Source organism: Lissotriton vulgaris, chromosome 8, assembly GCF_964263255.1.
Source record: "Lissotriton vulgaris chromosome 8, aLisVul1.2, whole genome shotgun sequence".
NCBI classification, from domain to species: domain Eukaryota; kingdom Metazoa; phylum Chordata; class Amphibia; order Caudata; family Salamandridae; genus Lissotriton; species Lissotriton vulgaris.
This window is the reverse complement of record NC_141696.1, coordinates 843,893,181-843,918,838: the sequence shown is the minus strand read 5'-3', so window position 1 is coordinate 843,918,838 and position 25,658 is coordinate 843,893,181. Positions and strand designations below refer to the sequence as shown.

At 45.3% G+C, this 25,658-nt stretch overlaps 1 protein-coding gene across 2 annotated transcripts in view; it reads right to left on the bottom strand.

Moving 5' to 3' along the window:
- Window positions 1-282: 282 nt before the first annotated feature.
- Window positions 283-25,658, bottom strand: part of COL4A1 (collagen type IV alpha 1 chain) — a 515,832-nt gene continuing 490,456 nt past the window's right edge. For both annotated transcript variants that reach the window (XM_086934756.1, XM_086934755.1), the window contains exons 51-52: window positions 3,234-3,406; window positions 283-1,615 (exon numbers count right to left, since the gene is read on the bottom strand). In XM_086934756.1, coding sequence (XP_086790882.1) covers window positions 1,534-1,615; window positions 3,234-3,406 — 255 coding nt within the window. In that variant the 3' untranslated portion in view covers window positions 283-1,533. The remainder of the gene's footprint in view (window positions 1,616-3,233; window positions 3,407-25,658) is intronic.

Here is a 25,658-nt window from a genome sequence, read left to right as displayed (position 1 = left end):
GTGAACTTATACTCTAACTCACTTGTGTCTGTGTCTGTGTCTGTATCATTCAATAGAGTATAAGAAAATATTGTCTGGCACCATGAGCTTTGTATTAGTAGAAAATGAGCAATAAAACTCTAACTTATTCTGATCCAGGACCCCAAAATATTTCGTGTCCAGGGCCCCCAAAATTCTGAAGATGACACTGGCTGACTGTGTCTGATAAGTTCCTCAGTTCATTTTATAGTGAAATACTTTGTGGTCTGAAAGCAGGGTCGCTAATGATGCAAGAAACAAATCTTTAAAAAATGACACAAATAGTTTTATTACAACATGGAATTTACGAGGCACTGTATAAACACTTTGGAAATTACATAAAAGGCCTTAACGTTTTTAACACGTATTTTGGTATTTGTGTAAAACATTTGCATAGTATACTTTTGGTGCATAAGGTAGATTATCTAATGCCAGAGAAGTCGCACAGAGCTTCACCATAGATGTTTTGGTTACTGATTTCTAGAAGGCTCGACGGCTATAGACAAAATTAAGGCCTTTTCGGTTTTTATTTTCTTAAATCAAGACATTCATTGTGTGATTAGTGCTTGAAACGCTGTACACAACAAAGAGATACATAAAGAGAAAAAAATCTAATTGTTTTTGATTTGTATTTAAACAGTATTTCGGTCTAGCAATGTTTGAGTTTGGTTTCTGTAAAAATGTAAGGAATTTAAAATAATTTGGAAAACAAGACAGGTGATGTAACCTATCATTTAGTCTCTAATATGCGGGTGTAAAAAATAATAATAAGGATAGAACTAAATGACTCACTTTTGAAGATTGGTTGAAAATCGAATGTGGATAAATCCACTGGAATGTTGACTACATAAATTAATAAAAATATATATATATATTTTGACCTAACAATAGTAATTCTTACGCTTTCAGCTGAACATTATACGTTAAATTTAACGAAACAATTGCATAGTACCACAGGTTGCCAGAAAGACATAACATTTCTGTAGAATGTTTTTTTTTTTAATGAATGCTTCATATGAAACAAATTTAGCTACAGTCCCTTTTCAGCATAAGCATAACATTGTACAAGCAAATTAGGTACATGCTTAAAATGCAGAGTTTTGCATCAGTTAAACAGTGGTAGGTGACAGACGTCGAACTGGAGATCGTTGAATGTCAAAGAACACAAAATGGGAGTCAAACAGCAAAAAAATGGCACTGCATACCTCCTAGCACCTTATGGTTTTCCAAAAAGCTCCTGCTTTCCTTTATTATCAGTGCATTCTGTTAGTACTTATTTATTTTGATCAAAAATGCCATTTTGTATGTCATCATTTTAAGCTTATCAGGGTAGTCTGTAGTCTCTTCCCACAAGTACAGAGCAGAGCATGTTAGTTTATGAGAAAGTTCCTATATCTCGATTTACTCTTTCTGTCTTGTAGAATGGTGAGGTACATGGATATGGTTTCGTCAGACTCCCTTGATGGTAAACAAATAGCACCATTTTGCAGAATTGCTTGGAAATCCATTTGAGAACTATATCCTTCGCATGCAGACTTGGCAGCGGCTGATATGTGTGCGCAGGTCCCCTGCTTTCAGAGTAGACGGGGTAGGTTTCCTACAAAAGTGAAACAACAAAATCAGAACTTAAAATGGAGGCTAAAATCCTGTTAGATACTAAAATGGAAGTTGTCAGGTCTAATATGTCATAATTCAGACCACTTGACCATATCTCTATGTACAATTGCTTCATACATAACATGAGCAACTCAACGTTTTAAAACTTGGCTCACTGGTCACTATTACTAGAGTCACATATTAGTCACTTCCAACCCTCAAGTGGTCTTGACATTACACTGAAGACCAGGCAGAACTCTTTTTTTGGAAACCTAATCTGCATTTGGTGGCAGTGAAATCCGTTCGCTCCCACCCTAAGCGGAACCAAAATCAACCTCAAGAAGGTCACAGGGACTCTTCCTTTTTAACAAACCATAATATATTCTCAGAGTTGAAGACTGGGGTTCTATTAAATGTGAAGTGATGAAAGAAACTGAGAAAGTGAGGAAAAATGATCAATCACCGAAGAGAAGGTGCACAGGACAGAAGAACAATTGATTATTCCAATGAGATTCTATTTTTATTGATGAGAGGAGATGCAAGCTGTTAATCGCAATGCATTTGTGAAATGTAATTTATTTCTTTGTCAGGGCTTTTAGGAAAAACATCAACAATGAAAAGAAATGTTATCTCTAAAACAGATGTTTCTAATATTTGTCTACTAGGGCTACATCAGTGCAAGATTTGCAGGGAATTCACAAGGGACTGTTCACACGCAATGAATCTAAATGGGAAACTTTTCATTGGCATAAGCTAGTCTGTAGTTCTGACCTGGAACCGGCTCTGATGTACCAACAAAGCCTTCTTCTCTACAGATACCAACTTTCTGCTCTTCTTTTACAGTGGCAGCATTTGAAAAAATAGCTGGAAACGATGATCATATTTTGTACTGACTGGCACATTGTATATTACCTGTATATAGCAGATTACCTATAACAATCACTCATGGAAATAACGATAACATTTACACAAAATATGTAAAATATCCTAAAGCAAAAGAACTCACCAACTAGAATTCTAAGAGAAGACCATACAACATTTCTAAAACATGTATGTGATTACATTTAGAGCTGTAAAGAAATGGATTTTAATATAGCATAACATAGCATGCAGGCACAGTGAGGGGGACAAACCTAAATGAGGTTATAAGTGGTTGAGCATGAAGCTAAAATGCTTAAAAGCTGTAAGGGAAGCTTTAAGGGAAGTGCATATAGTGATTGTGTTCAAGCTGCAAGTTGGGAATGTGTAAACAAATTGAAAAACGTAAATGCTGAAGTGGGAAATCCTGCAAACAATTTGATACGGATGTAAAAGATATTCAATGAACATTACATGTTCAAGCGCTTTTGTTGTACAAAGTGCAGTGTTATAAAACCTGTATTTCATAAAAGCGTGTGAAATACGAAAAATATTTCATGGACCACAATAAAATATTTCACGGGTCCCTCTGAAATATGGATTTCATCATCATCATTCATTTTGTTAAGAACATGGCATTTCAGCCGAGCTTAATGCACTATGAACTATGGGTTAATTTTAGAGAAATTCAGGTTAATTTAGCAGATATCCATTAGTCCTTCAACATCTAACAAGTGGTGCCTTCCACCACAAACACTTACTTGAACATGTCGCTTCTTTCAATGGTGGCTAGCCAGAAACTGTAAGCATTTGCATAGAAATTGCATGTTCCCCGGCCATGGCACTCAATGAATGGTACGCTCCGGAACTCTTCTAGGCAGGATCCAGGCGACGCCAGGGCTTGCCCAGACCCCTCAGCACCAGCACTTGTTTGCTAAAAAATAAAACCAACAAATAGTGTCTGGGGTGAGTTATAGCATCTATAAAGTCTTTACTAAAGCATAGATGTAGGAGCCCTAATACCGGTCGGAAACGGCCGATTTTGGCCGTTTCCGACCGGTATTAGGGTTTTCAGATGTAGGGCATGCATTTACAGAATCGGTATTTTACAGATTCTGTATTTACCGATTCGGTAAAATTACCAAATCGGTAAATACAGACTCTGTAAAATACCGATTCTGTAAATGCAGATGTAGCTGGCACATGTCAGAGTGCCACAGGGCTTTAAGAATCGGTATTTTACCACCCAATCCAATTGGGTGGTAAAATGCCGAATCCAGGTGTGCATGCACATCTGTGCATGCACACCTGTGCCATGTGACACACAGATATGCCCATAGGGCATGTCTGTGTGCCACATGGCACACAAGCCTGTAATTAGGGTGCCGGAGGGTGTCAAAGTGACACCCCCTGCACCCTTGGAAGAATAGGTAATTACTGAATCGGTAAATACCGATTCCGTATTCCACATTGATTCCTATGGGCTTCAAGGCCCATAGGAATCAATGGGGGATACCGATTCGGTATTTACAGAATCAGTAAATACCAAATCTAACAGATTCAGTATTTACCGAATCAGAATTACCTACATTTCCCCCCCTCTAATTTACCACTTATTAAATACCGAATCGGTATTTTACCACTTATTAAATACCGAATCGGTATGATTCGGTATTTTAGAAGTGGTAAATTAGATTTACCTACATCGGGCCCTTGTCATATTCTTCACCATTTAAAACAACATTGCATTGACTAAAACTTTTGGGAAGTGATAGCAACATGTTTTAACAGACGTCCTGCCAATCAATTTATGAACTGATTGTGTGAGCGTAACCCTTCCTGGGTGGCGAGTTTGCTCCCTCCTTGGCAGCCTTGTCATGCAGCATCCCCTCCCCCTTGAATCACTCCAGGGACAACCGATTATGGTGCATCAAAGGCTGCAGTTTATTTTCAACACATGGATTATACATCTCACAACTTACTGGTTGGTCATTTTTAACCCATGTTCATTACACATCACATTATCATGTAAAACACTGCCCCCCAACGGTTTGTCTCTGTTTCTGGCTGACAGCACTGACCCTGTCGGCAGGTATCTCAGTGTTCTGTTGTGTTCTGTGTTCCCTTATTCCTATTTTGTGGGTAAGCTGCAAGTGCCATTTCGCTTGCCCTGGACCCTTGCTGGCCATTTGCCTTCTCCCAGTGCCCAAGCCATGTGCATCCCAAGGACACTGTCTGAGCGGCTCTTCCACTCTGGCTGTCATTGTGTGCTGTCACCTGCTCCCCCGGTGTACCTGCCATGAGGCATCCCAAGGACACTGTTTGAGCAGCTCTTCTACCCATGTTACTCTTTCCTCTAGGTATCTTTCTGGGCTGACTCCTCCCTCCCTTTTCCTGTTAAACTTGTGGCTGTGACGACTGCCATTTTCCGGTGTGGGTGGGTGGGTTCCGTGGCGATGGTCGGAGTATGAGGACAAAGGAAGCCTGTGTCCCTCTTTTGACCTCTTTGCCCCGCTCCACCCCCTTTCTGCCATTAGGTGGTTTGGCGATTTTCTACGGGCGCGCCCAATCCTTGCGTATGCCTCTTCTCAGGCTTTACATTTCCCCTTGGGTGCTCTCGTCCCCGGTAGGCATTCCCTGCTGGCTCTTACTTGGTCCAGCTTTGCCCGCACCTCAAACCATATTTATGCAGTTTTAGTTTATGCAAGTATGTAAAAATGCATGTACTCTTTGGGTCAGATGTGAAGGAATCGAGATTCAGGTAAAATGGGACTATTTGCCCAATCGAGATTACAAATTGTGTATGGAAACTCACACTTGCTTCTTTTGGCAACCAACACATTTTGCCTTTGAAAATATAGCGAATATATTGAGGGGAAAATTCCCTGAATGTGGAGAAAACCGGCAGATATCAGAGCCCAAACACTGATTTCCACAGCTACTCACATTCTATTGGTGCTAAAACGTAATAGTGGGATATTACTGTGCCAGGTAATTTTAGCTCCGGTCAGAATCAGTGATCCTGGGTGCAATATAACTGCATCGAATTTCCCCTGCATATCCTAATGAAGGCATATGCATATTTGGTCATGTTCATATGTCCAATTACCCAGAGATGTGGGCCTGGTCAGTGCATATATTGTAACAAAATAAGTGCCAGAGCCCTCGTCCGGAGGCCACTGGAATATGCACCACCCATTGCCCCTGCCAGCACTGCCAATTACAGTACCAACACAACTACTAACCATCACACTTTACAAGTGGCGCAATTCAGACTATTCCCGGCCGCCAAAGCTATAATGGCTGGGGAGGCAGGTATAAGTCATTTTTATGTATATTTAATTAATAAACAACTGTTCATCTCTAAAGTAGACAAACAGTGTCACCATGTGGATGACTCGACAAAAGTCAAAAACGTCCCTAAAATTCCCCAGAGGGAAGAGAAGCATAAATGTCCACTGACCACTCAAAAAATCCTTATTACCACTGCAGAACATTACATGCTATATAGTCAAAGCAGAATACTAAAAATATTATAGTGTTTAAAAAAAGTATTCACAGTTTATTCAATATAATACAATACAATATTGTGCACATCAGTGCCATACACAAGATAAAAAAAATTATCAACACACATAAGCATAATAAAACATAAGTAAGAACACAGGTTGTCGACGCAGCGTTTCGGTATTGGTTTTACGGCTTCATCAGGACAGTTCTCTTAAAATGAGGTGTATTCGTTGTCTGTGGGTACTTCATATAATTCCTCTCCTTTGTATCATCAATTATACATTCTCACTCTTTACTTTGTCTCCTGGAGTGCTTAAAATTGGGTGTTATCGTGGTCTATGCATACAAGTCTCTCCAAGCTAGTGTCAGCGTCCGTATGATGGCTGCATGTAAAAGGAACTGGCCTACCGGTAAACCATTATCGGCCGTCAGGGTCGGAAAAGGTAGTATGGCACCGTCTGCGTACAGGTCTCCCAGCGTCTCCACTCCTGCTTCGGTCCAGGACATGAGTGCTACTTATGTTATAGTATCTCTACCTCTGGGCATCCCGATAAGTGGCAATATTGGGGCATAAGGGACCATATCTTTCGTGAGTTGAAGGCTTCTCTTGTAACATCTATGCGCTAATTCAATATGTATCTGTGTCGGGCGAGGGAGTTTCGCCTGTGGATGAAACAACCTACAGATCTGTGTCTGCGTCCATATTGTGGTCTCAGTCGCCCTGTCCACCAGGTTCTTGCCACTCAACCACTTAGTGACCGATTGTAGCTGCGCAGCCAAATAATATAACCCCAAATGAGGGACTGTCAAGCCTCCACTTTCCGATGGCGCATACAATTTCTGCAGTGCTATTCTGGGTCACCCTGTATTCCAGATTAGGCTTCGGGTTAATCCTTCCAGCTCCCCAAATAATTGTACTGAAACGTATACCGGAAGGTTTGCAAAATAATACAGTAGCCTCAGCAGTACTATCATTTTGGTTAAGGTAATCCGACTCATCACATTGAGCGGTAGAGTCTTCCAGAAGTGCATCTGTGCCCTTATAGAGGAAATGGCGCGCATTAAGTTACCCTCCAATATATCTGCCGGGGACCTGTAGATATATATGCCTAGGAACCTGAATGTAGTCGGGTACCAAGTAAACGTGGTCCCGTTGATAGTTATATCTGTTACAGCCCCGTTTACCCTTAGGCCTGACACTGCCTCAAAGCCATGGAACGGTGCGGATATGGCCGGCGGCACAGCCTGCAAGTCTCTTATGTACAGTAGCAGGTCATCTGCATATAAAGACACTGTGTGAAGTCCATCATTCAAGGGAATGCCCCAATCTGCGCCGCTCTTTCGGAGGAGAGCCGCTAAAGGCTCCATAACAAGGGAAAAGAGCAGCGGGGACAAAGGGCATCCCTGTCGGGTTCCTCACCGAACCCTGGCTGTATCAGAGATGAGCCTACCCGTGCAAGCCCGTACCGTGGGGTGCTGATACAGTAGTTGTACCAGTTGTAAATAACCGTCACCCAGCTCGTACTTGCTTAGGACAGCTGCAAGATAGGGCCACTCCAACGAATCGAAGGCCTTCTCTAGGTCCAACACTAGACAACCAGATCGTGGACAATTCTTCGTTGCATACTTCTGGATTCTAAATAATCTCCGAATATTAAGAAATACTGTTTCGCTTTAATCTATTTTTAATATGAATGATGTGCGGGAGTCTATTACAGACCTTTTCCAGGGAAATGTGTTTATTTTTCATGCAACACCCATAAAAAAAATGTTTTAGTTCGAAACAGACCTCACATATGATAAATGGAAGGGTGTTACAAAGATTAGTTGCAATAACATTAGTGAGCAGCTGCTGTATTACACTATTGAAAACGCACATTACAGTTCCTGTATATAAGATGGAACCACATTTAGAATTCGGATGACTACACCTGTGCACTGTCAGTGACCTGGCTAAAGACGCATGAAAGAGATGAAATGTGATCTTAAATTCAACGCTGTTCCGAACAGTGGGCCCCAAAGTATGTTCAGCCCCAGGCACCCAAAATCCTTTAAGATCTCCATGGCAGGATAAAATGATGCACAAACGCTCATTTGCTCATATGCTTTCCTTTTCCTTGAGTGATATTGACTATGTGGTTATGCTCCTTCTTCAAAATCTCACTGAAAAGGGGATGCCCTCGCTCACCCAGGAAATACACTAACTCCCACATTTCAAATTGAAGTTTTTAGTGTTCTATGTGACTGGAGAACTGAACAATGTTTTTGTGTGAGTATCAATAAGTCTACTTGTTTGTCACTTTTCTCTAATTTGGACCCGAACAATTCGTCAACCTTCCCACCACCTCAGTGGCGAAGCAAGGGGGTGCAGAGGGCGGTCCGTCCCGGGCGGCATGAGCTTTGGGGTCAGCGGCCTCTTCTCTTCATGCCTGCCGCTAAGGGGGTGGCAATCACCGTCCCCCGAATTAAATTGCAGCCGTTGTGGGGCGGCATTCTGCAGCCGAATCTCACCAGCACCCCCCACCCCCCGCGTTTTAATGCGGCCGCAAACGCAGGAGCCGCCACGGGTGGTCATAGGGCTAGCTACGCTACTGCACCACCTTTAGGGTCAGACTGGTGCAAAAAATAAAATAGGATCAGGTGTCTAAATGAAAGTGGTTGAAAACTGGTAATATCAGGGAAATCACCAGTAAAAGTCTAGGGCAGTCCGACGCTGACAGCCTTCATTTATATAAATATGAGATGCCCATCATACCAGCATCATAATTGCAATTCACAAGTGTGATTTATTCCACAAATCCTGATTCTGCATCAGAATGTAGAATGTACTCATGAAAATTCTTTTTTATATTTTTCACGTAAGTAGGACTAGGATCCACAAAAATGTTTGGAATGGAAGCAGAGGCATTATAATGTGGGTCTTCATTTCATATCACTTGTACAAGGTAACTCAAATATCTTACCACTTTGTGTAACTTTTGATGAAATGCAGCAGAGCCCACGAGGCGGAAACCACTGGGCCCCATTCACAAAGTTAAGGGTGTAGGTCGAACTTGCACGTGCCAAGCTTTTAAGCTTTTGCAACAACTTTTGTAAATCAAAGAAGTCAGTTTTGCATTTGTCAAATGGTTTAATCACACATAGTTATCCATGACAAATAATAGTACTTCTCTGGGAGGAAAATGAATGAATGTTCAAGGCCAGAAATGCCAGGAAGTTTGTGAACAACCACAAAGTTACACTTTCATAGTTATTTACAAATCCTCTTCTGTTATGTTCCCAATCCGTAAATAGTTGACAATTTACTACTGTCAAGGGCAGAAGTAAATTACTTTCCAGGGTAAACCAAGGAAAAGAACAACCCTATAATTTGATAGCGGTGTAGGGGATGGGGTTTCACCACACTGACAAGTGTAGAAATGTATTTGCACTTGCCTCTGTTTTTTGTCGTGAAAATACACATGTGATTATTTTCACATGGGAAACAGGGATTCACAAAACATTTTTAGGATCATGCCTTTAAAATGTGGCAGCGGGGGAGCATCCATGAGTAAAGAAGGAAAGATTCTGTTAATTTCAAAAAAACATGCAAGGTCATAAATGTGCGGGTGCAGATTTGTAACTGTATTTAAAAATCATGTCTACAGCTGTTTAGAAATGTAACTATCACAGAACGTCTAGGGCCTGCTTCCCAAAGCTTTATTCACCATCAGTAGGTGTGTAGTTCCCTGATCTTAGAGGTTAGTTACACCTGAATATCCAGCCATGATCCAACAAGCATTTTATGTGAATAGTTCACAGGAGTAAGATATGCTTGATCACCGATAATATTAGTCAGTCTTACTCCTTGAAAATTGTAAGTAAGTCACACCTAAGGCCCTGACTACGATGTCGGAGGGACCGGAGTCCTTCTGACATTGTTCAGGAACCGGAACCAAATGACCTCTTGTCGTTGGTTCCGGACCTGAAATTAGGATGAGACTGAACCATGTTCGGTCTGAATCCTATATTTAACAATGGAAGCATGCATTCCGAATGGAATGCAGGCTAGCATTTTTAAATGCAGTGGTGCAGTTGATCCCTGCACTCCGTGGCAGGCACCCCAAGGTGCCTGCCACCGGGTGCCGGGATCAACAGGATCCGCCATTCGGCTGCCTGGCTTCCATGGGGGCCCCCAAAGCAGTTTCCCAATGCCCTTTTGTGCCAGAAAGGCCAGAAAGAGCCGGCCGGGGATTACTGTGGGCCTTCTGAATGGCTGACGGGCTCTCCGAACCCGTCATAAGGCATCCGGAAGACCGATTCGGATTCCCTTCCACCCAAGCCCATCAGAATGGCTCGGTCAGAATGGAATCCGAATCGGTCATTACATTGCTATCGGGTCGAAGCCAAACCTTACCAATTTGTAATCGGCCCCTATGACTATAGTAGGGCACACATAATCGAAGAAAATTATTTTTAATTCCTGAAGCAAAAATTATCCTTTCCACTCGTGGTAAATAATGCCTCTGGTAATTAACAGAGAGTAGAAAATTAGACAGAGCTAAATATTTTCTGTCAGCAGCAAACAATTACCTTTAGAGGATAAAAATGTACTGCTGGCCAGATATAAAATTGTGGATTACTGTGGCAGCAATGAACAGCCAGGGCCCAGTTCACAACGACTGTGTGTGACTTACTCTTTGAGTAGTCATTCAGTGGTAAGTCAGTATTTCTGAACTCCAGGATTAAGTCAGGAGTACCTGGAATTCAGGTGTAAGTCAGGAGTAAAAGGAGGGTAAGTCAATCCTACTCACAGAAAAATCTTTCCCAATGGGCCCCCAATTGCAAACATGAGTTCTTTGTCATTAAATAAATGTGTAGTGACCAGAACAAATTTACACACCAGGACCCATATTAAAAATACAACACACTCCCTGTTTGTGCCATAGTGCTCCTTTCAAAAGGTGCAATGGATGCAAACAGGGACAGTGGAATGTATTAGAAAGAATGTGCTGCCCCTAGGGCAGCTGCAAACTCACACTGCCCTCGTGCAGCACATGAAAGTTAAAATATGATGCTGCTGTTTAAAAGCTGCTCCGTGTTTCACAGTGCAGGCGGCAAACCATCTGCACTTTCAAGAGGGGAGAGATATCCCTGTAAATTTGGGTGCAGTGAGTGTGAGCCCAGAGGCAATATCATTCCCTCATTTGCTTGGAGACGTGCCTCAATTCCAATAAGAAAATTACAAAAAACAATTTGATGGACAGAATGTAGATCAATGTCTTACATTCACCCCAGTACAAGGATCTGGGCCTAAATCCATCGTTTTTTGCACTCCACACCACCCTGGGTCAGATAATGGCTTTATGCAAATCAGCTCTGACCCTGCGTCCCATGAGAACAGTCCAGTCCGAACTACAACAGCCATATCTTTCCCAGACCGGAATCAAGCATCCGAGGACAGGACCGGTTTCGAGGTAACACCTCTCATCAGCCCGGCTAGCTTGACTCCAGTGGTGTGGAGGCTCTGGGACCCACGTCTGAGCTACCCCAGTACACTCAGGGAGAAAATTACAAAAAACAATTTGATGGACAGAATGTAGATCAATGTCGTACATTCACCCCAGTACAAGGATCTGGGCCTAAATCCATCGTTTTTTGCACTCCACACCACCCTGAGTCAGATAATGGCTTTATGCAAATCAGCTCTGACCCTGTGCCCCATGGGAACAGTCCAGTCCGAACTACAACAGCCATATCTTTCCCAGACCGGAATCAAGCATCCGAGGACCGGACCGGTTTTGAGGTAACACCTCTCATCAGCCCGGCTAGCTTGACTCCAGTGGTGTGGAGGCTCTGGGGCCCACGTCTGAGCTACCCCAGTACACTCAGGGAGAAAATTACAAAAAACAATTTGATGGACAGAATGTAGATCAATGTCTTACATTCACCCCAGTACAAGGATCTGGGCCTAAATCCATCGTTTTTTGCACTCCACACCACCCTGGGTCAGATAATGGCTTTATGCAAATCAGCTCTGACCCTGTGCCCCATGGGAACAGTCCAGTCCGAACTACAACAGCCATATCTTTCCCAGACCAGAATCAAGCATCCGAGGACCGGACCGGTTTCGAGGTAACACCTCTCATCAGCCCGGCTAGCTTGACTCCAGTGGTGTGGAGGCTCTGGGACCCACGTCTGAGCTACCCCAGTACACTCAGGGAGAAAATTACAAAAAACAATTTGATGGACAGAATGTAGATCAATGTCTTACATTCACCCCAGTACAAGGATCTGGGCCTAAATCCATCGTTTTTTGCACTCCACACCACCCTGGGTCAGATAATGGCTTTATGCAAATCAGCTCTGACCCTGTGCCCCATGGGAACAGTCCAGTCCGAACTACAACAGCCATATCTTTCCCAGACAGGAATCAAGCATCCGAGGACCGGACCGGTTTCGAGGTAACACCTCTCATCAGCCCGGCTAGCTTGACTCCAGTGGTGTGGAGGCTCTGGGACTCACGTCTGAGCTACCCCAGTACACTCAGGGAGAAAATTACAAAAAACAATTTGATGGACAGAATGTAGATCAATGTCTTACATTCACCCCAGTACAAGGATCTGGGCCTAAATCCATCGTTTTTTGCACTCCACACCACCCTGGGTCAGATAATGGCTTCATGCAAATCAGCTCTGACCCTGTGCCCCATGGGAACAGTCCAGTCCGAACTACAACAGCCATTTCTTTCCCAGACCGGAATCAAGCATCCGAGGACCGGACCGGTTTCGAGGTAACACCTCTCATCAGCCCGGCTAGCTTGACTCCAGTGGTGTGGAGGCTCTGGGACCCACGTCTGAGCTACCCCAGTACACTCAGGGAGAAAATTACAAAAAACAATTTGATGGACAGAATGTAGATCAATGTCTTACATTCACCCCAGTACAAGGATCTGGGCCTAAATCCATCGTTTTTTGCACTCCACACCACCCTGGGTCAGATAATGGCTTTATGCAAATCAGCTCTGACCCTGTGCCCCATGGGAACAGTCCAGTCCGAACTACAACAGCCATATCTTTCCCAGACCGGAATCAAGCATCCGAGGACCGGACCGGTTTCGAGGTAACACCTCTCATCAGCCCGGCTAGCTTGACTCCAGTGGTGTGGAGGCTCTGGGACCCACGTCTGAGCTACCCCAGTACACTCAGGGAGAAAATTACAAAAAACAATTTGATGGACAGAATGTAGATCAATGTCTTACATTCACCCCAGTACAAGGATCTGGGCCTAAATCCATCGTTTTTTGCACTCCACACCACCCTGGGTCAGATAATGGCTTTATGCAAATCAGCTCTGACCCTGTGCCCCATGGGAACAGTCCAGTCCAAACTACAACAGCCATATCTTTCCCAGACCGGAATCAAGCATCCGAGGACCGGACCGGTTTCGAGGTAACACCTCTCATCAGCCCTGCTAGCTTGACTCCAGTGGTGTGGAGGCTCTGGGACCCACGTCTGAGCTACCCCAGTACACTCAGGGAGAAAATTACAAAAAACAATTTGATGGACAGAATGTAGATCAATGTCTTACATTCACCCCAGTACAAGGATCTAGGCCTAAATCCATTGTTTTTTGCACTCCACACCACCCTGGGTCAGATAATGGCTTTATGCAAATCAGCTCTGACCCTGTGCCCCATGGGAACAGTCCAGTCCGAACTACAACAGCCATATCTTTCCCAGACCGGAATCAAGCATCCGAGGACTGGACGGGTTTCGAAGTAACACCTCTCATCAGCCCGGCTAGCTTGACTCCAGTGGTGTGGAGGCTCTGGGACCCACGTCTGAGCTACCCCAGTACACTCAGGGAGAAAATTACAAAAAACAATTTGATGGACAGAATGTAGATCAATGTCTTACATTCACCCCAGTACAAGGATCTGGGCCTAAATCCATCGTTTTTTGCACTCCACACCACCCTGGGTCAGATAATGGCTTTATGCAAATCAGCTCTGACCCTGTGCCCCATGGGAACAGTCCAGTCCGAACTACAACAGCCATATCTTTCCCAGACCGGAATCAAGCATCCGAGGACCGGACCGGTTTCGAGGTAACACCTCTCATCAGCCCGGCTAGCTTGACTCCAGTGGTGTGGAGGCTCTGGGACCCACGTCTGAGCTACCCCAGTACACTCAGGGAGAAAATTACAAAAAACAATTTGATGGACAGAATGTAGATCAATGTCTTACATTCACCCCAGTACAAGGATCTGGGCCTAAATCCATCGTTTTTTGCACTCCACACCGCCCTGGGTCAGATAATGGCTTTATGCAAATCAGCTCTGACCCTGTGCCCCATGGGAACAGTCCAGTCCGAACTACAACAGCCATATCTTTCCCAGACCGGAATCAAGCATCCGAGGACCGGACCGGTTTCGAGGTAACACCTCTCATCAGCCCTGCTAGCTTGACTCCAGTGGTGTGGAGGCTCTGGGACCCACGTCTGAGCTACCCCAGTACACTCAGGGAGAAAATTACAAAAAACAATTTGATGGACAGAATGTAGATCAATGTCTTACATTCACCCCAGTACAAGGATCTGGGCCTAAATCCATCGTTTTTTGCACTCCACACCACCCTGGGTCAGATAATGGCTTTATGCAAAATCAGCTCTGACCCTGTGCCCCATGGGAACAGTCCAGTCCGAACTACAACAGCCATATCTTTCCCAGACCGGAATCAAGCATCTGAGGACCGGACCGGTTTCGAGGTAACACCTCTCATCAGCCCGGCTAGCTTGACTCCAGTGGTGTGGAGGCTCTGGGACCCACGTCTGAGCTACCCCAGTACACTCAGGGAGAAAATTACAAAAAACAATTTGATGGACAGAATGTAGATCAATGTCTTACATTCACCCCAGTACAAGGATCTGGGCCTAAATCCATCGTTTTTTGCACTCCACACCACCCTGGGTCAGATAATGGCTTTATGCAAATCAGCTCTGACCCTGTGCCCAATGGGAACAGTCCAGTCCGAACTACAACAGCCATATCTTTCCCAGACCGGAATCAAGCATCCGAGAACCGGACCGGTTTCGAGGTAACACCTCTCATCAGCCCGGCTAGCTTGACTCCAGTGGTGTGGAGGCTCTGGGACCCACGTCTGAGCTACCCCAGTACACTCAGGGAGAAAATTACAAAAAACAATTTGATGGACAGAATGTAGATCAATGTCTTACATTCACCCCAGTACAAGGATCTGGGCCTAAATCCATCGTTTTTTGCACTCCACACCACCCTGGGTCAGATAATGGCTTTATGCAAATCAGCTCTGACCCTGTGCCCCATGGGAACAGTCCAGTCCGAACTACAACAGCCATATCTTTCCCAGACAGGAATCAAGCATCCGAGGACCGGACCGGTTTCGAGGTAACACCTCTCATCAGCCCGGCTAGCTTGACTCCAGTGGTGTGGAGGCTCTGGGACTCACGTCTGAGCTACCCCAGTACACTCAGGGAGAAAATTACAAAAAATAATTTGATGGACAGAATGTAGATCAATGTCTTACATTCACCCCAGTACAAGGATCTGGGCCTAAATCCATCGTTTTTTGCACTCCACACCACCCTGGGTCAGATAATGGCTTCATGCAAATCAGCTCTGACCCTGTGCCCCATGGGAACAGTCCAGTCCGAACTACAACAGCCATATCTTTCCCAGACCGGAATCAAGCATCCGAGGACCGGACCGGTTTCGAGGTAACACCTCTCATCAGCCCGGCTAGCTTGACTCCAGTGGTGTGGAGGCTCTGGGACCCACGTCTGAGCTACCCCAGTACACTCAGGGAGAAAATTACAAAAAACAATTTGATGGACAGAATGTAGATCAATGTCTTACATTCACCCCAGTACAAGGATCTGGGCCTAAATCCATCGTTTTTTGCACTCCACACCACCCTGGGTCAGATAATGGCTTTATGCAAATCAGCTCTGACCCTGTGCCCCATGGGAACAGTCCAGTCCGAACTACAACAGCCATATCTTTCCCAGACCGGAATCAAGCATCCGAGGACCGGACCGGTTTCGAGGTAACACCTCTCATCAGCCCGGCTAGCTTGACTCCAGTGGTGTGGAGGCTCTGGGACCCACGTCTGAGCTACCCCAGTACACTCAGGGAGAAAATTACAAAAAACAATTTGATGGACAGAATGTAGATCAATGTCTTACATTCACCCCAGTACAAGGATCTGGGCCTAAATCCATTGTTTTTTGCACTCCACACCACCCTGGGTCAGATAATGGCTTTATGCAAATCAGCTCTGACCCTGTGCCCCATGGGAACAGTCCAGTCCAAACTACAACAGCCATATCTTTCCCAGACCGGAATCAAGCATCCGAGGACCGGACCGGTTTCGAGGTAACACCTCTCATCAGCCCTGCTAGCTTGACTCCAGTGGTGTGGAGGCTCTGGGACCCACGTCTGAGCTACCCCAGTACACTCAGGGAGAAAATTACAAAAAACAATTTGATGGACAGAATGTAGATCAATGTCTTACATTCACCCCAGTACAAGGATCTAGGCCTAAATCCATCGTTTTTTGCACTCCACACCACCCTGGGTCAGATAATGGCTTTATGCAAATCAGCTCTGACCCTGTGCCCCATGGGAACAGTCCAGTCCGAACTACAACAGCCATATCTTTCCCAGACCGGAATCAAGCATCCGAGGACCGGACGGGTTTCGAGGTAGCACCTCTCATCAGCCCGGCTAGCTTGACTCCAGTGGTGTGGAGGCTCTGGGACCCACGTCTGAGCTACCCCAGTACACTCAGGGAGAAAATTACAAAAAACAATTTGATGGACAGAATGTAGATCAATGTCTTACATTCACCCCAGTACAAGGATCTGGGCCTAAATCCATCGTTTTTTGCACTCCACACCGCCCTGGGTCAGATAATGGCTTTATGCAAATCAGCTCTGACCCTGTGCCCCATGGGAACAGTCCAGTCCGAACTACAACAGCCATATCTTTCCCAGACCGGAATCAAGCATCCGAGGACCGGACCGGTTTCGAGGTAACACCTCTCATCAGCCCTGCTAGCTTGACTCCAGTGGTGTGGAGGCTCTGGGACCCACGTCTGAGCTACCCCAGTACACTCAGGGAGAAAATTACAAAAAACAATTTGATGGACAGAATGTAGATCAATGTCTTACATTCACCCCAGTACAAGGATCTGGGCCTAAATCCATCGTTTTTTGCACTCCACACCACCCTGGGTCAGATAATGGCTTTATGCAAATCAGCTCTGACCCTGTGCCCCATGGGAACAGTCCAGTCCGAACTACAACAGCCATATCTTTCCCAGACCGGAATCAAGCATCCGAGGACCGGACCGGTTTCGAGGTAACACCTCTCATCAGCCCGGCTAGCTTGACTCCAGTGGTGTGGAGGCTCTGGGACCCACGTCTGAGCTACCCCAGTACACTCAGGGAGAAAATTACAAAAAACAATTTGATGGACAGAATGTAGATCAATGTCTTACATTCACCCCAGTACAAGGATCTGGGCCTAAATCCATCGTTTTTTGCACTCCACACCACCCTGGGTCAGATAATGGCTTTATGCAAATCAGCTCTGACCCTGTGCCCCATGGGAACAGTCCAGTCCGAACTACAACAGCCATATCTTTCCCAGACCGGAATCAAGCATCCGAGGACCGGACCGGTTTCGAGGTAACACCTCTCATCAGCCCTGCTAGCTTGACTCCAGTGGTGTGGAGGCTCTGGGACCCACGTCTGAGCTACCCCAGTACACTCAGGGAGAAAATTACAAAAAACAATTTGATGGACAGAATGTAGATCAATGTCTTACATTCACCCCAGTACAAGGATCTGGGCCTAAATCCATCGTTTTTTGCACTCCACACCACCCTGGGTCAGATAATGGCTTTATGCAAAATCAGCTCTGACCCTGTGCCCCATGGGAACAGTCCAGTCCGAACTACAACAGCCATATCTTTCCCAGACCGGAATCAAGCATCCGAGGACCGGACCGGTTTCGAGGTAACACCTCTCATCAGCCCGGTTAGCTTGACTCCAGTGGTGTGGAGGCTCTGGGACCCACGTCTGAGCTACCCCAGTACACTCAGGGAGAAAATTACAAAAAACAATTTGATGGACAGAATGTAGATCAATGTCTTCCATTCACCCCAGTACAAGGATCTGGGCCTAAATCCATCGTTTTTTGCACTCCACACCACCCTGGGTCAGATAATGGCTTTATGCAAATCAGCTCTGACCCTGTGCCCAATGGGAACAGTCCAGTCCGAACTACAACAGCCATATCTTTCCCAGACCGGAATCAAGCATCCGAGGACCGGACCGGTTTCGAGGTAACACCTCTCATCAGCCCGGCTAGCTTGACTCCAGTGGTGTGGAGGCTCTGGGACCCACGTCTGAGCTACCCCAGTACACTCAGGGAGAAAATTACAAAAAACAATTTGATGGACTGGGGATGCCCAGACGTGGGTCCCAGGCACTCCACACCACTGGAGTCAAGCTAGCCGGGCTGATGAGAGGTGTTACCTCGAAACCGGTCCTGTCCTCGGATGCTTGATTCCGTTCTGGGAAGGACATGGCTTTTGTAGTTCGGACTGGACTGTACCCATGGGGCACAGGGTCAGAGCTGATTTGCATATCGCCATTGTCTAACCCAGGGTAGTGTGGAGTGCAAAAAAACGATGGATTTGGGCCCAGATCTTTGGACTGAGGTGAGTGTGTGACATTGATCCACATTCAGTCCATCACCTGTTGTGTTTGCACATTCCGCCCTAAGTGCGCTGGGGATGCCCAGACGTGGGTCCCAGGCACTCCACACCACTGGAGTCAAGCTAGCCGGGCTGATGAGAGCTGTTACCTCGAAACCGGTCCGGTCCTCGGATGCTTGATTCCGTTCTGGGAAGGACATGGCTTTTGTAGTTTGGACTGGACTGTACCCATGGGGCACAGGGTCAGAGCTGATTTGCATATCGCCATTGTCTAACCCAGGGTGGTGTGGAGGGCAAAAAACTGATGGATTTGGGCCCAGATCTTTGGACTGGGGTGAGTGTGTGACATTGATCCACATTCGGTCCATCACCTGTTGTGTTTGCACATTCCGCCCTAAGTGCGCTGGGGATGCCCAGACGTGGGTCCCAGGCACTCCACACCACTGGAGTCAAGCTAGCCGGGCTGATGAGAGGTGTTACCTCGAAACTGGTCCGGTCCTCGGATGCTTGATTCCGTTCTGGGAAGAACATGGCTTTTGTAGTTCGGACTGGACTGTACCCATGGGGCACAGGGTCAGAGCTGATTTGCATATCGCCATTGTCTAACCCAGGGTGGTGTGGAGTGCAAACAAACGATGGATTTGGGCCCAGATCTTTGGACTGGGGTGAGTGTGTGACATTGATCCACATTCGGTCCATCACCTGTTGTGTTTGCTCAATTCCAATAAGGTCACACTCTTTTATGATAGCGCTGGAGCAACATGTGCGCCGAAATGGATGCACAAGCATCTGCAGCCCTGTTGGAAAATGATACAAAAGGGGTGGTGATGGACGGAGCATCTGAATCAATCAAACACGCACACCCAGTCAAAAGATCTGGGTTTAATCCATCACCGTTCTTTAGCCGACTCTGCCACCCCAGTTCAGACATGGCTATATGCTAATCAGTCTGACCCTGTGCCTCATGGGATCAGTCCAGCCCGACCTGCCAAGCCATGTCTTCCCTGGACCGGAAACAAGCTTCCGAGGACCGGTTTCTGGCATTCCAGCCGTCTTCAGCCCGGTTTGCTTGAATCCAGTGGCAAAGTGAGCAAGGGACTCACGTCTGAGCATACCCTGCCACACTTATGGTGGCCAAAAGAGGTACAAAAGGGGGTGGTTATGGACGGAGCATCTGAATCAATCAAACACTCACACCCAGTCAAAAGATCTGGGTTTAATCCATCACCGTTCTTTAGCCCACTCTTGCCACCCCAGTTCAGACATGGCTATATGCAAATCAGTCTGACCCTGTGCCTCATGGGAGCAGTTCAGCCCGAACTGCCAAGCCATGTCTTCCCTGGACTGGAAACAAGCTTCCGAGGACCGGTTTCTGGCATTCCAGCCATCTTCAGCCCGGCTTGCTTGAATCCAGTGGCAAAGTGAGCAAGGGACTCACGTCTGAGCATACCCTGCCAATGTTTGATTGATTCAGATGCTCCGTCCATCACCACCCCCTTTTGTACTGCTGTTGGAAAATGAGGCAGCATCTGTGAGGTCTGCACAAATAACATGGCTACATTTGTCCTTCACTGGGAACCAAACACCCAATTGTAGTGCCTGACTCTCAGAGGGTAGCGTCGCAGAGCAGTCTGAGGCTTTTTCAAGGGAGGTGGTGTGGGCTAGTAATCTCCATTTGCAGGTGAGCAAAAATAACACAATAATTGATTGTCCAGTCTGTATTTTGCTTTATAAAAGTAAGAGTACATTCATTCAACACACACATTTCTCAATACAATGCACCAATGTACAAATACACATAAGCTGGAGAAGTGTGGCTCAATGATTTGAGCTGCAGACCCTGATGCAGAGGTCTAGCACGGGACCAGGGTTCAATTCCACGCCTCGTCGGGTCTTGGGCTCAAAATTCCACGGACCTGATAATTCTCGTCTCGGTTCCTATTCCAATCATGGAGTCCCACTCTGCAACTCTGGGCAATAGCTTGCTTAATCTCCACAACGGCCCCCACAACGCTAAGGATGCCTGGCCTCCACCTTGGGGGTGCCCAGGAGTGGACACCTCACAGGGAAAGCCAGGATGGGTTCCACAGCGGTATTTGTACAAGCGCCTTGAGACCCTTGCGGGTGAGTAGTGCGCTATACAAGTATAAATTTACATTTACATAAGCTGTTGGAATTACTTTGTGACATTGCATAACATCTCCACTCCTCCCTCAGGGGAGTGGGGTCTAGTATCACTACTCCAATGAATGCACATAATCTTGCCCCCAATGCAGTTAGTTGAACATAGCTTGGAGCGAGGGCCCTGCGCACTGGCACCATCCCAGTGGCACCCCATCCCATTACCTCAACAAGGATTAAAAAGGGTTACACCAGCCTTGGTAACACATGACCTTGACTGAGCATCTCCTACTGACCATAAAGCATGCACCTCTATATCTTAAGGACTAGCAGTCTGGGGTCTTCACCTACGTGCAGCAGCAAGAATACATGTTTAAGCACACTTTAGAATGACAGTACTCATTAGAATGCATTGCAATTATAGCCTCTAAAGGCATCACAGATTGTTGCGTGCTTATCTAGGTTCCTGATCGATACTGTGACCTTATGCCCCTATTCGGCTATAAATCCATTTATTCCCTATATTGGCATAACCGTTCAAGTGCGATTTTCTGAAAAGTCATCTCTGGCCTCACACGAACAGAGCCACATTCCAGCATGACTCTCTGCTACTTCCTTTGCGACCAATTAGTGCAATGACAGAGCAGCAGTCACTATCTGATATTCCTAGATAACACTCCGAGTTCTTCAACAAGATAAAAACTTAGCAAACCTGGAAATCCCTGCGTGCTATGTTTTGATTAGTAATGGAACTCTAATGAGCAACTGATAACTGTCACTTCCTAGTGACATCTTTAATTGACGTCTTATGTCCAGCAAACTTGCGTCAAACCCGGCACCTGTCAGGTATAAATATTACCAACGTTGCCTTAAGCAATGCGAGCTACTGTTGCTGATGCCAGCTGCCTGCATGACCCTGTGTTGGTAAATCTAGCACTCTGTCGCTGCAGCCTGCTATCCTGTGGTGGTGAAGCTGCTGATTACCATTATCGCCGCTACAGCGCGAACTATGGTGCAGTACGCTTAAGGAGCTGAACAGCCGTCCTCTGCGAAGACATCCAGCAGATTCCAGCTGCCCGCGGACGCTGTCACCCCTCCTTCCGCGACGCGCTGAAGAGAAGCCGCTCTTACTGTACGTACTTTTTATAATAACAATTATTGCAATTGTGGCAATACATTTCTCTTGTATGAGAAGAAAGACTGTTCAATAAATGTTAACCCTTTATTGATACACGCCCGTCTCTCTATTCTCTACATCTCGTGAAAGTAAACTGCACTAGACTGACTGAGTGAAATCTATGTCTATTGTTTCACACGACCCTAGAGATTGACTCTTGATCTGAGGAGCAAAGTTGTCATGTTGCACGGTTGTTGGAAAGCTGAATCCCTTCTTGTCTGTGCCAAGGAAGCTGATCACTTCCTATGCAGAGAAGAAAGTTTCCAGTGACCTCTGAGCTAGTTGGTAACACAACCCAATTAAGTTTAGCATAGTCAGTGGAGGCCTGGAATATAAGCAGTTCCACGTCGATACTACTGTTTATGTTATTCCAATGCGCAGGGCCTAGTGGGAAACTAGGAACTACACTACATGGCGCCCAACCGTTTGGTAAGGCGATAAACTAACGCAAGACTTGTAGAGTAACTCAGTCGTGCATATTTCACACCCCTTTCTCCCGTAAATACTCCAATAGACGTCTGGAGTGGGTGAAAGGTTAAAATCCGCCCGAACTCAGTAGGAAGAGATTCCTATGTAAAGCTCTGGTTTATTCAACGTTGAAGGATACAGTGTTCCAAAATATTGTGCATCTAATCTTTGTCTCCTTGGAGACCTACTCTGCAAACCTCGCATTTTTACAATGCCAGAAAACGGAACCTCTGGGGCCGCAGCAGATGCGACTCAGCAAGGTCCTGAAGACACAGACCCGGATGCTATTATCATCCCGGTCCACTTAAGAAGATCTATAACTTTAAAACTTATAGAAAACGGACTGACACCTCAAGGTGGTACAGTAATTTTCGTGATAGAGGCTCACGAGTATCGGCAGACAGAGATATTCTATTCATGGATGAACTTTCCAGCGGTAAACGCTAGAACAAAAGAGTTTCACTATTACAAAATAGAGGAACCTCCGGGAGAGTACGCTCCTTTCGAGGAGATTGAAATCCCACTTAAATTTCAAGAGCACCTGCTCTGGTTTAATGGCGCCCTAAAACACAATGATCACATAACTAGGCTCGGTCCACTAGGTAGACCAGGAGCCACGTGGCCGGTTCTAGCCAGCTACACACCACATCCTGACATTGTAAAAATGTCTAGAGAAGAGCTGTTAGTACAGCTAAACACATTAATAAAAATACATAGACAATTAGTCCAATATGTAATGCGGACTGCAACAGTCCAGCCAGCTGTTAATACACCACAGCTGACCCCTCATCAGGGGAACACAAATAAAATTACACCACAGAACATACAGTCATGTCTTGGTAAAACACCCGTAAAACGGGAACAAATTCCTTTCTGGTTAGCCCAGAAAATCACTCAAATAGAGGCAGTATTTCCTGATACTACCCCTATTGAGAAACACAGAATCTTGACCATCTGCCTTCCTATGGGAATCGCACCACACGTGGAGGACTGTGACACTTGGGGTCCAGTCTTTGCTTCCATTTACACAAAAACACACGGTGTTCCGTCTATGGCGGTAATACCAGAAGTGCTAAAACAGATTCAAAATGAATTCGGTCCAGAGCCCGCTTTAAATCTAGGTATGAAATTACTGAAAGACTTCAAGCAGGTCACGGCTATATTATTAGCCAATATAAGAGGAGAAGCAGCATCTGTGGCGATTCGCCAGAAGTTGAAGGAAACAGATATAAAAGATCCTGTTGAGCTTGCAAAAATCATAGAAAAATGCTATGAAGAATTAGGTAGAGACAGCTTGGGTGGAAAACCAGTTAAGCCCCAACTGCTCGAAAATCCTGAAAAATTATTTATTAAAAATAATTTAAACACTCCTAAAAAGAACTGGGATGGAAATAAACAATCCACTCCCAAGGAAAAAGTTTTCCAGTCCAGAGGAAGGTCTCCTCGACGGAGGGAAAGAACTCCGACTCGAGAACGCCAGTCTCCCCAGAGGGAGCCCTCTGAGAAAAGATATAACCTTAGAAATAGGGATAATCTGAAAAAACCTGATAGATATCAAAGTATTGATACACGTCCCTCTCGATCTTTTCCACAGAATTCGGAAAGAAGAGGACGGTCAGACCCAGGAGAGCACACCAAGTCCAAAGACAAGGAACCTGCTCAAAATAAGAAATCTCAATTTCAGAAAAAGAAGGTAGCCAGTATTAGAGTAATCAACCATGCCGAGAATACTGAGGACACAGTTGAAAAACGGGGAGTGGGCATTAACAATGTTGGACAGTGCAGCAGAAATCAGTATAGCGCGCAAGATCTTGATGAGTCATCTGGAGACAGTGGACCCGAATGAATTCATATAGGTTGAAACTGCCGACGCCAGACTTAGCGAGCCCCATAAAATATACGAAATAACATTGCGTATAGAGGGTGATAAGACTAGGAAAATTAAGGGTCTATTTTGGGATAAGCTCTCAAAAGGCTATGATATTCTGTTAGCTGAAAAAGATTGGCCCCCGGAGTTTGTCAGGGAGTGCCCTCGTGGCGAAGAAGTGATTATGCCTGCCTTCTCGAATCACATTCCGATTCACAAAAAATATACATATGCAAGGAAATGGGCAGTAGCCCAGGCACCTGCATTATATAAAAATCATGTAGGATGGGATGAGGATTCACCACCTCACAAAATCCAACTAAAAAATGAACCAACTGCCCAACAGCAGTATCCCATAAAGCAAGAAGCTAAAAAACAAGTCAGGGAGATCTTAGATCAACTTGAGTACCAGGGGGTGATTGAAACATGCACCTCTCAAATGAACAATCCTTTGTTTCCTGTCTCCAAGCCAGACAATTCATATCGTCTAGTTTTGGACTACAGACATCTTAATACATGTTGCAAAACTTTTGCAGTACAAAACTCGCATAGTGCAGCCCTAATGAATAACATAGTTAGGAAAAAATATAAAACGACATTAGACATTTCTAATGGTTTCTTTTGTCAAAACATTGCACCGGAAAGCAGATATTTGACCGCTTTCTCTGCATTTGGGTCACAGGAAAAATTCTGTCGACTCCCACAGGGGTTCAAGAACAGCCCAGGACTATTCTCAGCCAGGGTAACAGAGTTACTACAAATCTATGATGATGAAGCATTGTCTTACGTAGATGATATTTATCTCACAGACGACGACTTGGATACTCACTTGAAAAGAGTGAACACCATTATACTTGGGTTCGCAGCAGAGGGTTACAAATTCAACTTTAAAAAGTCCCGAATTGCCCATCTGACAGTACTGTTTTTAGGGTACGAATTATCAAGTGAAGGGAAAAGCCTAGCGGACAACTTCTTAGAGAAGTGCGCTGTACTCCAAGCTCCAAAAACGCTGAAGAATTTACAATCAATTCTAGGTTTTCTGAATTTCGGAAGAACTTACATTCTAAATTACGCAGAGAGGGTTAAACCTCTCTACGAACTAATAAAACCTGATTTAAAACAAATCAATTGGACTCAAAAACACACAGAAATTTTGAGATCACTTCAAACAGACATGTTAGCAAAAACAAAATTAGATACACGTGACAACACGATCGATCTTGTAATCCGAGTCATCCCAGGAAGATGCGGATTCACGTACCTGACCTCTAATGAGGGAGAAAAGGTACCAATTTCAATTA